At 46.9% G+C, this 14814-nt stretch overlaps 1 protein-coding gene across 1 annotated transcript in view; it reads right to left on the bottom strand.

The window, feature by feature from the left end:
- Positions 1–207: 207 nt before the first annotated feature.
- The window catches only part of LOC111970926 (alsin), a 20971-nt gene continuing 6364 nt past the window's right edge, over positions 208–14814 (bottom strand). The window contains 26 exon segments of the mRNA XM_070445950.1: positions 208–2549; positions 2736–2832; positions 4463–4612; positions 4724–4785; positions 4893–4938; positions 5176–5352; positions 5484–5600; positions 5718–5875; positions 6206–6329; positions 6450–6614; positions 6878–7011; positions 7158–7235; positions 7364–7475; positions 7662–7826; positions 7960–8058; positions 8170–8235; positions 8328–8497; positions 8698–8764; positions 9041–9111; positions 10341–10469; positions 10749–10880; positions 11166–11328; positions 12315–12380; positions 12605–12794; positions 13128–13299; positions 13446–13643. Coding sequence (XP_070302051.1) covers positions 2511–2549; positions 2736–2832; positions 4463–4612; positions 4724–4785; positions 4893–4938; positions 5176–5352; positions 5484–5600; positions 5718–5875; positions 6206–6329; positions 6450–6614; positions 6878–7011; positions 7158–7235; positions 7364–7475; positions 7662–7826; positions 7960–8058; positions 8170–8235; positions 8328–8497; positions 8698–8764; positions 9041–9111; positions 10341–10469; positions 10749–10880; positions 11166–11328; positions 12315–12380; positions 12605–12794; positions 13128–13299; positions 13446–13643 — 3147 coding nt within the window. The 3' untranslated portion in view covers positions 208–2510.

The following is a 14814-nucleotide window of genomic DNA, read 5'->3' as shown; positions in this document are numbered from 1 at the left end:
TGTTGGAAAAATGACTTGTGTCGTGCACAAAGTAGATGTCCTAACCAACTTGCCAAAACTATAGTTTGTTAACAAGAAATTTGTGGAGTGGTTGAAAAACGAGTTTTAATGACTCCAACCGAGGTGTATGTAAACTTCTGACTTCAACTGTATCTAACCCATTAAACCAAAGTAACAGGAACATACAGTTTGCAATTTAAGACAAACTAGTACAGAGGCAATTTTTATTTAAAGGGAACTTTGTCAGTTGGCTTTATTGCCCTTTGTTTACATTAAGATATGTACATTAGACAAAAGGCTGACATCATTCCCCTAAAAAGGACAAACGTGACAACATACAGAGAACTCTATCCAATGGAACACACCTTAACCTGGAAGTACGCTTCCGAGTGGTGCAGCGGTCTAAGGCACTGCATCGCAGTGCTAGAGGTGTCTCTACAGACAACCTGGTTCGAATCCAGGCTGTATCACAAACAGCCGTGATTGGGAGTCCAATAGGGCAGCATCGTCTGGGTTCGGCTGTCATTTTAAATAAGAATATGTTCTTAACTGACTCTCCTAGTTAAATAAAGTTTAAATAAAAAATAAAAACAAGCTTCCTTCATAGATCAAACTGTATGTTATGCAGTCTATGYGTAAAACACTGTAGAGATATCATATCATGCAGCACCTCATGTGTTTCAGGTGTAAACAGATATACAGTTAAATAATCACAGTCCTTTCCAAAGGAATTATGGGGGGAAATGGAGGTAAACCTTGGCATGACCATACAAATTACAAACAAGCTGAATAAAGAATTAACCAAATACCAAGTTACAATCAAATTCTGCTAAAAATATAGATTCTTATGTCCTGCATGTCCCATCGAACAATCAGTTAACAGTTGTAACAAATTCTATTCTCCACATTAATAATTCTGCCCAGAATAAAGATATAGATTTTTTAAAGAACATTGTTGCAACAGGAAGATTTTCTTTTGGTAGACTTCAATGTCACTGTATAACCACTGTCTAACCATTATATTGCCATTACAACATGATCAGACCACCACGAGTTGAACAGAGACAGTTGTTTCAGTGTAGTGATTGCCTTGCAGGTACAAATACTGCCATAAGTCTGTCTGCATGACAGGAGCACACCAAACACATGCATAAACAATATTGCTTCCTAGTAAAAGTCTTCATCTGATTTGAAGAACCACAAACATGAATATTACATTAGCTATATTGCAGGAAAAGTTTTATAACAGAAAATAAGCCGTCTTCTTCTATGGGTTACCCATCAAGTGTCAACATTTCATGCAGGTGGCTGAGGTTTTAGCTCTGGTGTAGAATAACAAAGTGACCTGAAAGAACCACCTTGTAGCATTATAAATACTGTGCAAACAGAGAGGTTATAAATACAAATAACACAGTATGAATTGAAATGTTTTAAAGGCTAGCAGGTGAAGTGCACATCAGCTGGCTGTCATAACTGCATTACATGAGAAACAGAGCGCCCCCCAACTTCACATCTTCAATCACCTGAACAGTTGCATATTCAAGGTTTTTCAGAACATAGAATACAACAATAACACCGGAAGTGTACGGAGTGTACATTTTACATTTCAACTACAAAACAACTTCAACTGGTGTTGGTCTGAGTGAGCGTAGGTTGGCGCTCGGTGTACACAGACGTCGCTGCATCTGTGAGGTTCAACTCTTTCCTTGTTTTAAGTGACATCAATGTGATGTACTGTGTTGGTCCATTAAATAACATGTGCTTTGAGGGCTGAGGTCCGATGGAAGCAACAGGTGGCCATCCGATGCGTACTTGTTGCCACCTCATACATACAAGATGGCGTCTTGTTATTAGACAGGCTCCACGTTAAGGGTGAGTCTCACTTGGATTTTAAGTTTCTCTTCATAGACTTCCATTTCACTACCAGCGCTGGGTGACAAGAGGCAGTGATCTCTGCCACTAATATAGAGTGAATAGTAAATAGCCAGTCATATTCACAACAGATAAGGCTGAAACTCCACTGGCTCTGCCCACATCCCAGTAAGCCCCTATTCCAGACGGCTCAAGGAGCAGGTTCCTTCATTCAGGGGCGAAGGTATTACAAAGCATATGGACAGATGAACTGGCCAAACTGCCAAAACAGTTTTACAACACCTTGGATTTACAGAGGTCAACCTGATGAATCAAGTAGGTGTATGAGCCTGATGACACGGTCACCATTAGGCAGTGGTTAGAGCGGGGAGCTTTGTAGTGTGTGTGTGTGTTTTCGTATGTGTGTGTAAGCGCATGAGTCAGTGTATGTGTGTATGTAAGGGGGAGGGGGTCCTGCTACGGGGGAGCAGATGGACAGTCAGCAGCCTGTCTGTCAATCATCATGACCCTCCTGTGACGACCCTGACACAGCATTACTCAAAACCTCTCCAATCCCTTCCCTCTAAATCGGCTGTCTGTCTGACTGCCACTTTACACAGAGCTGCTGCAGTATACAGTACAGAGATTCTCTGTGGTTCTTATGTGGTCTTCTCATGCTGGATCTGATAGTAACATGCCTGACAGAGAGGAAAATAAAATTAATATATTATACAGATAGTTACAGCTTCATTTATTCCCTATGAAGCGGTGTGTTTAAGCGTGCATAGATCGCATGAATATGTAACGAGTATCTGAATAAGTTAGGAGTGTTGAGTGCCTGTATTTGGATGCTATCTGCCATAGAATGTATGCTACGAGTGTACCTTGAGAGTGGTGAACATGATGCCGTGTTCTCCGTGCTGTACACAGGGGTCCATCAAGTCTTCTATCAGACTCACTTCTGACCCCAGGTTCCTGATCCTGAAGAGAAACACAGCCTTGGTTAACACACGACACACATATACAGTACCAGCCAAAGTTTGGACACACCTATTCATTTCTACATTTGTAGAATAATAGTGAAGACATCTAAACTATGAAATAACACATATGGAATCATGTAGTAACCAACAAAGTGTTAAACAAATCAAAACATAAAATATGAGATTCTTCAAAGTAGCCACCCTTTGRCTTGATGACAGCTTTGCACACTCTTGGCATTCTCTCAACCAGCTTCACCTGGAATGCTTTTCCAACAGTCTTGAAGTAGTTCCCACATGAGCTGAGCACTTGTTGGCTGCTTTTCCTTCACTCTGTGGTCCAACTCATTCCAAACCATCTCAATTGAGTTGAGGTCGGGTGATTATGGAGGCCGGGTCATCTGATGCAGCACTCCACCACTCTCCTTGGTCAAATAGCCCCTACACAGCCTGGAGGTGTGTTTTGGGTCATTGTCCTGCTGAAAAACAAATGATAGTCCCACTAAGCGCAAACCAGCTGGGATGGTGTATCGCTGTAGAATGCTGTGGTAGCCATGCTGGTTAAGTGTGCCTTGAATTCTAAATAATTCACAGATTGTCCCTACCATCCCCACACCATCACACCTCCTCCCCCATGCTTCACGGTGGGAACCACACATGCGGAGATCATCAGTTCACTTACTCTGCATCTCACAAAGACACGGCGGTTGGAACCAAAAATCTCAACTTTGGACTCAGACCAAAGGACAGATTCCACTGGTCTAATGTCCATTGCTTGTGTTTCTTGACCCAAGCAAGTCTCTTCTTATTATTGATGTCCTTTAGTAGTGGTTTCTTTTCAATTCGACCATGAAGGCCTGATTCATGCAGTCTCCTCTGAACAGTTGATGTTGAGATGTGTCTGTTACTTGAACTCTGTGAAGCATTTATTTGGGCTGCAATTTCTGAGGCTGGTAACGCTAATGAACTTATCCTCTGCAGCAGAGGTAACTCTGGCTCTTCCTTTCCTGTGGCGGTCCTCATGAGAGCCAGTTTCATCATAGCGCTTGATGGTTTTTACGACTGCACTTGAAGAAACTTCAAGTTCTTGACATTTTCGGGATTGACTGACCTTCAAATCTTAAAGTAATGATGGACTGTCGTTTCTCTTTGCTTATTTGAGCTGTTCTTGCCATAATATGGACTTGGTCTTTTACCAAATAAGGCTATCTTCTGTATACCACCCCTACCATGTCACAACACAACTGATTGGCTCAAATGCATTAAGGAGGAAAGAAATTCCACAAATTGACTTTTAACAAGGCACACCTGTTAATTGAAATGTATTCCAGGTGACTACCTCATGAAGCTGGTTGAGAGAATGCCAAGAGTGTGCAAAGCTGTCGTCAAGGCAAAGGGTGGCTACTTTGAAGAATCTCAAATAGATTTGATGTCTTCACTATTATTCTACGATGTAGAAAATAGTAAAAATAAAGAAAAACCCTGGAATGAGTAGGTGTCCAAACTTTTGACCGGTACTGTAAATAGATGTAGTTCTGATTCTAAAATTGGAGAAAAGGCACAGATTTCTGTGCATCTCTGAGGAACATAGAGACGTGTGTGTGTGTGTGTGTGTGTTCTCATCGACTCACCGGGCGCGCAGCACCACGTAGAGGAACACAGGAAACAGGTCGTCCATGGACCACAGGAAGTTATCCTCCAGAGATGACATCACTTCCTTTGTGATCTCCTCGAATGTCAACTGGATCACCTGCAGCTTGTCGGATGGGGTGAACGTTGTGCTGAAAACAAACTGTCTTAATACACATCAACCACGTATAACTACAATATCGTAACTCAAAGATTAACTCATGCATTCATGACGATATAGTACTGCTCTGGATAAAGRGTACCTGATCTGCTGTAAGGTCTCCGTTGCTGAGGCAAAACAGGCGTCTTTTGTGCTGGACACAACCTAGAAAGASGAGACTGTCAGTAAGGACAATCTAACATGTACTTGATATAATGTTGTAATTCACCCACAGGAGGGCAGTGTGATTCAGAATGTACTTAGTGTCATACCTCTGTCTTCTCCCCCAGCACTGGAACCGAAACCGGCCAAAACTTACTGAAAGCAAAAAGAGATTCATTTTTACATGTTATAACTACAGTTTTTCCAGGTCAGGACCGTCAGGCTACATGATCGGAAAAAAACTTGTACGAGGCTAAATGAAAAAGGCCCAGACTATCCTCACATTCTGTTTCGCAACACGGATTCAACAGAATGTAAGACGGCGAGATCAGAAGGGTTGTAAGAGGCTACTAGTCATTCCCAACCTCATTGGTCAGTCCGAGAGAGACTCACTGTTGCACTCCGAGGAAGGCGAGCAGGGCCATGTCTGGCTGTTTGTTGAGGCGGAGGACACACTCCCAGTACACGTCGTCCTCCCTCTCCTTCTCCAGGGCGTACAGGGTGAAGAGAGGGGGGTAGAGACGAGGCAGCAACACCGGCAGGAGCAGAGCAGAGCTACTCACTACACGCCTGGGGAAACCACACACACAGGACATTATTCAACACACATTCAAGGGCTTAACATATTTCTCTTCTGGAAGAAAACAGTATTTAAAACAACAGTGACGTGCTCTTTTACATAAGATATGCTATGGTCGTACCCAGGTTTGGGGGATTCTAGCTGGGTGTCTGCGCAGTTGGAATCCTTCTTGTCCTGGGGGTCAGAGGATGGTTCAGGGATCGCMCCACCCTCCTCAGGCAGATCTGGGAACAGGAACCTGAGAGACAAACAAACATTACACATACAGTACATYGCTTAAAACAGGCTAGCCTTGGGTCAAACGGAATGGAAAAACAGTATCTGACTGTTTTAGGCAACACAATCACACACACACCTGACGAGCTGGAAGATYCGTGCCAGGTAGGACATGATCTCGTTGACAGCCTGCAGTAGGAGGCGGCGGTTGGCCCCCACCCCCACGTAGGTCATCCTGTAGACAGCCACCAGGGTCTCCATCAGCATGCCCAGGGGGTGCAGGGGCATGTCACACGCCTGGGGGGGGGGGCACAAAATGGAGGACAGTGAAGGTTAAATGTGAGAGTTTCAGGATATTCCTATTTTGTGGTGTTTTCTCAATGAGAATAAATCAAGTTAGAACTAAAGAGTAAATCAGTATGAACAGGGGCACCTCAGGACGACAGCTCAGACATTTCTTCATGATTATTATGATAATAATCATTATCATCATTAAACCATACTGAAGGATATTGCTTGTCAAACAGTGGGTGCTGGTATTTTTGCCTGTCAGACACGTTGGTGCYTGGGTCCATTTGCTGAGGGGGATTAAGAGGGTTAGGAAGTCACCCGAGGTCGTTGGCTCACCTTGATGAGGGAATGGCGGATACGGTCATACTTCTCCATGGTAACAGGGCCAACATGCTGCTGAGGGATGAACTCCAGACTCCCCAGAGTTCTGTTATGAGTCCGACTCAGGTTCATCTCCGAGCTGGAACACACACATCAATACCACTTAGACAACTGTACTCTGTGTGTGTGTGTGAGAGAGAGAAATTCGTGAGAGTGTGTGAGGTGGAAGTACTGTGTGTGTGGTCTCTGTTCTCTCTACCCGTCTCTGTGCCYTCTCCTGCTGGTGGTCAGGGCTACAGCGATGTTCTCCCAGGCTCGCTGGTTCTCTCCCTGGCCAGGGGCCTCACAGCCCAGCCTCATCCAACACTCCTCAAACACTGCCCTCCACTTCTCCTCCGGACGCACCGCCAGACGCCCCAGCTTACTGGAGACACACATAAAAGGAAATAGACTATTTCTATGTTCACATACACGTTCACTTCACTGGGTTCATTTAAAAAAAATAATCAAGGCTTAGATGCAAAAACAGAGCAGGATCACCTCCTGTGGACAGATTGCCTTGCAATTTATTTATCATTTAAATATATATTTGTTTTTTTAAACACTCAAGATCAAGACTAAAATCTTAGAATATGCTTATCCTCCACCATACTAAAACCAATAGCATTGAATGGTACAGAGACTTACACAGCGCGGCCCTTGTCCCCGTCTGAGTCGTAGAGGTTGGGTTTGAAGAAGGATCCGGTGACCTTCAGGCCGGAGCCCCACTCCCCGGTGAAGGAGCCCTCAAAGTAGTCCCCATTAGCCATGGTCAGCACACCCTGAGAGATGGGGAGAGCAATGTTCTGTATTATACATGTGTCTGCACAAACGTATGTGGCTAAGCGAAAATAAGTGTGAGTGCAAGCTGTGTGTGTGTGAGACAGAGTGTTCAGGCTTGTTTGTGTGTCTTTCTTCTTTCACTGACCTTTCCGTTGAGAGTCCAGTCCTCCGAGAACTCTCCTTCATATGTGGTGTTGTCCTCAGACAGCAGGACCCCTGTGCCCTGAGACAGCGGAAAAAAAAAAAAAGCAAATGGAGAGGTGATTATCTTCCTTTCCTCCAATATCTTGGCACTAATGTGCTAACGTTCAGCTAGCGTCAGGAGGAAGAACCCCACTGCCCAGGAATCACCTGCATCTTGTTGTTGTTGAAGGCTCCCTCGTAGTACAGGCCAAACTGGGTTACTATGACGCCCGTGCCCTGCCGCTGGTCATCCTGCCACATGCCCATGTACTTCTCTCCTCTGACGGAACACACCGGTACAACACAGGTCACCACGTAACACCATCAGCACTTCAGATACACTAATACACTTTTCACACTATCAATCCAATCCCAATTGTACTGAGCTAGCTGGATGCGTAACCAGGCCAGCTCGGTACAGTTTAGCGCGGCAGAATGAGAAGGGTGGGCTGGAGCGGTCCACTACCTGGTGATGTCATCAAAGACACCGTAGCCCGTCTTCTTGTCGTGCACCCATTGGCCGATGAAGACGCTGGGGGAGGAGGAATTTAGCGTTCCGCTGCGCAGCATCCCGTGACCGTGACGCATGTTGTCCTGGAACGAGCCCTCGTACAACTCACCTGTAGCATACCTGCATAGACGACAGTCGCATTGTTAGGATACACAGCAGAAACATAGACATGCCCGCAAACTCCAGGTCACGCTTACAAAAGGGTGACTTTCTTAAATAACGCTGAACTCCTCACACAGCCAAACAGACTCACTTGTATGTTCCGATGCCGTGCATCTTCCCTTCTTTCCAGTGGCCTTGATAGTGGTCGTTCAGGTTCAACGTCTTGCTGGGAATAACGTAATCTCCAAAACTACGACCCATAAACAAATAGCAGAACAATGAGAAATGCCTTTWTTTCTGACTACGGTGATTGATACATTGATTTATTGATAGGTTTATTGATTGATTAACACTGACTGACCCATCCTCCAGTCCGTTCTTGAACGTCCCCGTGTAAATTCTCCCATCAAGCCACTTCACCATTCCCCTGGAAACAACAATTTTCAATTCATTGTGACTGTATGGAAGTGGAACCAGAGGCACCGGGTCCTGCATCCCTCCTTCCCCAGCCAGACCCACCTCCCATTGGGCTTGCCGGCCAGCCAGCGGCCCTCGTAGGTGGCCTCCTTCAGACGGCTGTCCTTGTAGAAGGTGTAGGAGGCGGTCCGGGAGATGGGAGGCTCCGCCCTCTGCCCCGKCCCACTCARGGCCTGGTCCACCGCCTGGTTGATGGAGCGAAGCCACTTGGCCTGGAGAACACAGGTCGGTTAATAGTCATATTGAAGTGCATTTCATTGAACTGAATGGGTTGTTACACCGTCTGTCACCACGCGCTCCACAAACWGAACCCAACTAGGCAGATTAACAAGAACCTACAAAGACACAAKCACTACATACTTGTAACCTGAGCAGGTGAGTAGTGAGGCCTGGCTATTGGCTAGTGGCCTACCTTCTCCATGGAAGAACAGGCCAGCAGGGTGAAGGTCTCCTCAGGTGAGATCAACTTCAGTCCATACCTGGATGGAACAAAGCACAGCTCAGCGGAGGCAGCGTTTTCCAAACTCGGTCCTGGGGACCTCAAGGGGTGCATGTTTTGTTTTTTGCCTTAACACTACACAGCTGATTCAAATGATCAAATCTTGATGATTAATTGAATCAGCTGTGTAGTGCTAGGGCAAAAACAAAACGTGAATCCAGGGGGGCCCAGGACCAAGTTTGGGAAACGCTGAGCTAAGGGCTCAATAACACACCAGCTAAACACTCTAATTGGGCAGATAGGGTGATAGACTCACAGGCCAGTGTTCTCCTCTGGGATGGGCTCGACCCACAGTGTGGCCAATGGGAAGACGTGGTGGGTGGAGAACTGGAGGAGAGGGAGGGAAGAGAGAGAGAGAGAGACATCAGTATACCGATACACTCAGCTACAGTACACTGGTTCAACAGTCAGGAAGTAGTCAGGGCACTGGAGCTAAACACAGTCACATGACCTAATAGATGCCAACTTGCATGGCACACAGAGATGCGAGGGTGACAGGGCACGAGGCAGGCCGACAGACACAGCACACAGGGTACAACCGACGGAGGCTAAAAACGCTCACTACGTCATCAAACACAGCTAGGTGGGTGCACACTAAGAGACAGCGGCACATCACAGGAAACTGTTTGAGAGAAGTGAACCGGAGACGGCCGATCCTCACGTGTTGCGTCACATGGTTTCAGAGTAATGATAACTAAGGCTCCAAATAGCAAAAAATAAAAATGGGTCAAAAAGGCATCTTAGTTAGATAACCAAGACGCACACGTCGGGAAGACCCAATAACGTCAGACTTAACTTTTTAGATTGACGTCTGTAAGCAGAGTCAACGTGTTGCTATGACTACGACAATGTCATAAAAGTAGGCAATATACTACCGGGAGCCTTAGTTATTAAAGGTATCAGTTCAGCTTTCCACACAGTATCCTGAGGCTAGCATCAGAGGGCAGGGGGCACCGGGCTCGGCTGAGGAGAAGCTGCTCACTGTACAGGGGTGTACAGAACCCGCTGTGGGGCTCCTAATGTTCAGGAGCAGTTGCATTAGTTAAAGGGAGAAGGCAGAGAAGGTAAATAACTACCATTCTTTACTGTGAGCTTCAAGAAATCAAATCAGTGAGGCTTATTCCAGCCAGGTGTTAGTGAGTACACCATGTGTACATGAAGAAGATCAGAAAAACGGTGTGTTTTGGTGTGGGTGTTATTTCAAGCTGTGAAGCCGGTGTTTGTGGTTTACGGCAGGCAGCAGGTGCCTAAAGAGATGATGCAGGAAGCCTACGTCCTAAGCCAAGCCCRSMSCACACGGGAGCGCTGCATTGACTAGGGGGGCAGTACACTGGCTGCTGATGCATACTTACAAGGCTTTTATAGGGAACCACACCCTGATAGGACAAAGACAAACACACAACTTGATAGGAGTCAGTCAACACACCAGATATATTCATATCAAATGCTCTGAGGGTGTTCAAAACAAATGGGGGAAGAAACTGTGAAAGAAAGAAAAAGAGACATTGGCACCTTTGTAAGAGCCAGCTGTAAGAGCTGTGAGAAGCTGTGTTTACCTGAGCGTGGACGAGTGCATCGTTGAAGAGGATGAACCAGTTGACAGAGAACCTTCCAGAGTTCTGTAGCGTCAGGGCCTTGTTACTGCTCTCACAGATCAGCCTCCGGRGGGGKTTACGCAGGGAATCCTYGAACAGGATSGCCAGGTGAWATGGGATAAGAGGTTGGTAAACTGGAGATWTTGGYCTGAATAAAASKTCWTKTACCCYTTTCACACTARGGAGCKAAACCGAACCAAGCTGTACTSTGSRGGCCTGYTTATAKATCCACCATAGRTGCRGGAACCWTGCTTYYAAGGACAARGRGAAAAMAAAARAWCTGAGCGAGCACAGTARMGTTGYCATTGGCTCAATAGTGTGAATCTGGCACTGATTACTGTGGTCAAACCAACTGACCAGGCCACTGACCGTCATCTTGCCAGGGAAGCTCTTCCAGAAGTGGTATGTGTACTCTGCCTCCTTCCTCCTCCTCTTCAGATGAAGAGCCAGGGCCTCAAACTTAGAGCAGCCATCCTGCAGCTTCTGGTAGTCCACTGAGCTCTAGAGAGAGAGAGAGAGACACACACAAGAAAGTGAGAGTATGTATGAAGGTGTGTGAGCATGCGTGTGTGTGTGTGTGTGTGCGCACGCCCCGGTCCTAGTTCCTCCACGTACCACCTCGAAGCAGGTTCCCAGTTTGAGCAGCAGCCTGCCATACTCGTGAAGGTGTCTCATGGGCAGGTAGAAGAGAGTCACCAACAGCTGTCTCTTATACACATCTAGATGTGTATAAGAGACAGGTGTGTGAGCGTGTGTGTACGGCCCGGTCCTAGTTCCTCCACGTACCACCTCGAAGCAGGTTCCCAGTTTGAGCAGCAGCCTGCCATACTCGTGAAGGTGTCTCATGGGCAGGTAGAAGAGAGTCACCAACAGGTCACTCAGAGGAATGTTCTCCTCGCTGGACTCTGCCAGCCGCTGCAACAGCTCTGGACACTTCCCAAAGAAATCTCTGAGCAGAGAAACAAAAGATGGTGGAGGAGAAGGCGGGGGAAGATGGAGGAGAGGGTGGGGGGAAGATGGAGGGAGGGAGGGAGGAGAGGGTGGGGGGAAGATGGAGGGAGGGAGGGAGGGGCGGTGAGTTGTGAGTCTGTTGGTTTGGGTTTGGTTTGTGGAGGTGGTTGGGAATGTTGTTTGGGGTTGGTGCGTGGGGTGGGTGTACATGTTGTATTGTTTTATGTTGTTTGGGTGTGGTGTTGGTGTGTCTGTAGGGGGTGGTAAGGGAGGAGAGGGTGGGGGGAAGATGGAGGGAGGGAGGAGCGGGTGGGGAATGGAGGAGAGTGTAGGGGAGGAGAGATGGAAAAGGAAATAAGAGATTTCCTGTTTTAATTCACTGTTCACCTTTCCAGTTAAAAGCATGAGAAGGGTCATTCAGTCACTCTTGGTTGAAGCCTTGATGAAGAAACACATTGGTTAATAATTAAGCAATAAGGCCAGAAGGGATGTGGTATATTGGCCACATACCACAGCTAAGGGTTGTTCTTATGTGAACCTGGATACAGCCCTTAGCCGTGGTATATTGGCCACATACCACAAACCCCTGAGGTGCCTTTTTGCTATTATAAACTGGCTACCAGCGTAATTAGAACAGTAGAAAAAATGTTTTTGTCATACCCGTGGTATATGTGGTATTTTTGTCAGCCAATCAGCATTCGGGGCTCAAASCACCCGTTTTCAAAATTAAAAAGAACCCATAAAAATTAATCCTTTGACTTTTCCAAGTAAACCTGCATGAGCTTCCTCAGTCTCATTGTGTGCAGAACGACTAGGCATCAAACAGCTGTCCCTTGCCACAGGCTTAGGTCAATGTTAAGAATAATGAGCACACAGGCCTAGGTAAATGGTAAAGATAATGAACATATAATGAGCACCGCAAATGGTAAGGATAATCAGCTAGGGCTGCTAGATGTCCTACTGTGTGTGTGTGTACACACTCACAGCGAGGGCTTGGCCAGAGCCTGGAAGCCCCCCATCACCAGGAAGTTACCCACAGAGCAGCAGTACCTGGCAGGCAGAGATGAGGGGGAAGGAGCGGAGAGAGAGGAGGAGAGAAGGAGAGGTCATTATACACGCAGAACTACATGTACACAACCTATTAAAAACCAAATAACAAAGAGAGGGAATTTCTCACATCAGCTAGTGCAGASGTGCTTTTTGTAAAGAAGTAAATGTCAGACAGTGGGGGGGTCAGACATTGTGTGTGTGTATGTGTGTACAACTGCACATACTCATTGTACGTGTCCAGGAAGATGCTGGCATGCTCCAGCATAACCAAGCTTTTAAACTCCCGGCGGCGGCGCAGGTTGGCGGTGAGGGAGGCGGAGTGCTGGCCAGTGAGGTGACACAGGCGGCTATAACACCTCGCCAGGCTCTGTAGCATCACTGTGGACGCCGGGCCTAGGGCTGTACTCAACGACTCTGAGGGTTAGAAGGAGAACACACACACCTGTTAACAAAACACTGTGTGAAAGGAAAAACACACACATCCAAGAGATAATCAACCTAATATTTACTCTGAAACGTACTAACTTACTCTATTCCAGCACATGGTTAACCAAAAGTTACAGGTCTGTACTAATAACATATAACAAATTTGTAAGCTTTATGCCAGATCTTTTTGAATGCCACCCAATCACTTTCCTTTGACATTGGTTACCATTATAATAAAACTCGCCCTTCTCTCTCTCCCTCTCTAACCTCTGACCCATGGCCTCTGTCCAGTGGAGCTGTAGCGGCAGCAGTAGTTCTCACCCAGGTCCAACAGGGGGCGCAGTATGTGGTTCTTCACAGAGCTCAGCTTGCAGTAGAACTTCCTCTCGGCAGCAGCCAGCTCGTGGAGGCTGGCGGTGAAACCCATGACGTTGCGGTCAGCTAGCGCCACGCAGCTCTGGCCCCCAGCAGACACGCCGCTCACGTAGCCCAACTAAAACATGGATGGACAAAACCCACAGACACACYCACCACCATCGGGCCAAATGTCAGTTGAAATCACGAAGCAGATGCTGAATATACTAAAAACGGAACACAGCAGGGGTTCAGTACAGTGTGTGTGTGTGACCCACTACTCACGTTCATGCAGAAGGGGAGCAGCACTGGTTGCTGGGTGTAGCTGTACCCCTCTGTCTGGTCCTGGGGTGCGTCCTGCGCCCCCTCTKTGACCTGCTGTCCGCTATAGTAAAMGATGGGCTGGTAACAGTCCCCATCGGCCAGGAGGAGGGTGTGCTGCACCCCCGCACCCACGTCCCATACACGYATCCCCTCAGACAGCTACAGGGRCACAKCAGGGACAAACAGAGCAGATCAGATCACCGTACATACAGCCTTTTGTGTTGCGCTAGGCTTCTACAACTCGGTGGCCTTGTGGTTAGAGTGTCCACCCTGAGAATGGAAGGTTGGGAGTTCGATCCCCGGCCGAGTCATACCAAAGACTGTAAAAATGGGACCCAATGCGTCTCCGCTTGGCAATCAGCATCAAGGAGATAGATTGGAGGAAGGGCCCTGCGATAGACTAGCGTCCTGTCCAGGGGGTGTACTTGTACATCAAGATGCCCCATGCTACAGAAACAGGAGAAATGCAGCTATGAACAGTTCTGGCTCGCACACGCCAATGCTGCTCACGCTTATACCAACAGTCCTGCACAAACTCAATAGTCATAAAATGTCCTATGATTTGTGATCACTATAAGCAGCCGAGGGTGCTTTTCCATTGAGACTTAGCCCCACACCAGGGTGTCTCCGTTGTTGTATGTTAATGTAGTCTTGTTTCTCCATCAGGAGACTTGTGGCGAGCAGAATCAACAACCTCATTCAAGACCGTCGCTTCGTGAGAAGGTGTTCAAGTTCACAGCTAGCCATTGTTATTTAAATGAAATCTGAAAAGTACCCAGGGACATGCCTTGGCTCTAAGTCAGAGCAGGCGCCATGGCCCAGTGAGCCGGCGTGCGMAGATGGAAACAGAAAAGTCTCAGCTTTTTGGGTAAAACACTYGGATAAATCCTCAGTGGAAAAGTGCCGTTCTTGTTCTACCATGGAGAGTCCTTTAATTGCTGCTGCAGAGTTTATTCATGTGGGTATATAAACTCAGCAAAAAAAGAAACGTCCTCTCACTGTCAACTGCGTTTATTTTCAGCAAACTTAACATGTGTAAATATTTGTATGAACATAACAAGATTCAACAACAGACATAAACTGACCAAGTTCCACAGAAATTTGGAATAATGTGTCCCTGAACAATGGGGGGGGGGGTCAAATTCAAAAGTAACAGTCAGTATCTGGTGTGGCCACCAGCTGCATTAAGTACTGGCAGTGCATCTCCTCCTCATGGACTGCACCAGATTTGCCAGTTCTTGCTGTGAGGTGTTACCCCACTCTTCCACCAAGGCATCTGCAAGTTCCCAGACATTTCTGGGGGGATGGCCCCTAGCCCTCACCTCCATTC

The sequence above is a fragment of the Salvelinus sp. IW2-2015 genome, linkage group LG12 (assembly GCF_002910315.2).
Source record: "Salvelinus sp. IW2-2015 linkage group LG12, ASM291031v2, whole genome shotgun sequence".
Lineage (NCBI taxonomy): Eukaryota > Metazoa > Chordata > Actinopteri > Salmoniformes > Salmonidae > Salvelinus > Salvelinus sp. IW2-2015.
The sequence above is the reverse complement of the archived record's forward strand: the minus strand, read 5'-3'. Positions and strand labels throughout refer to the sequence as shown.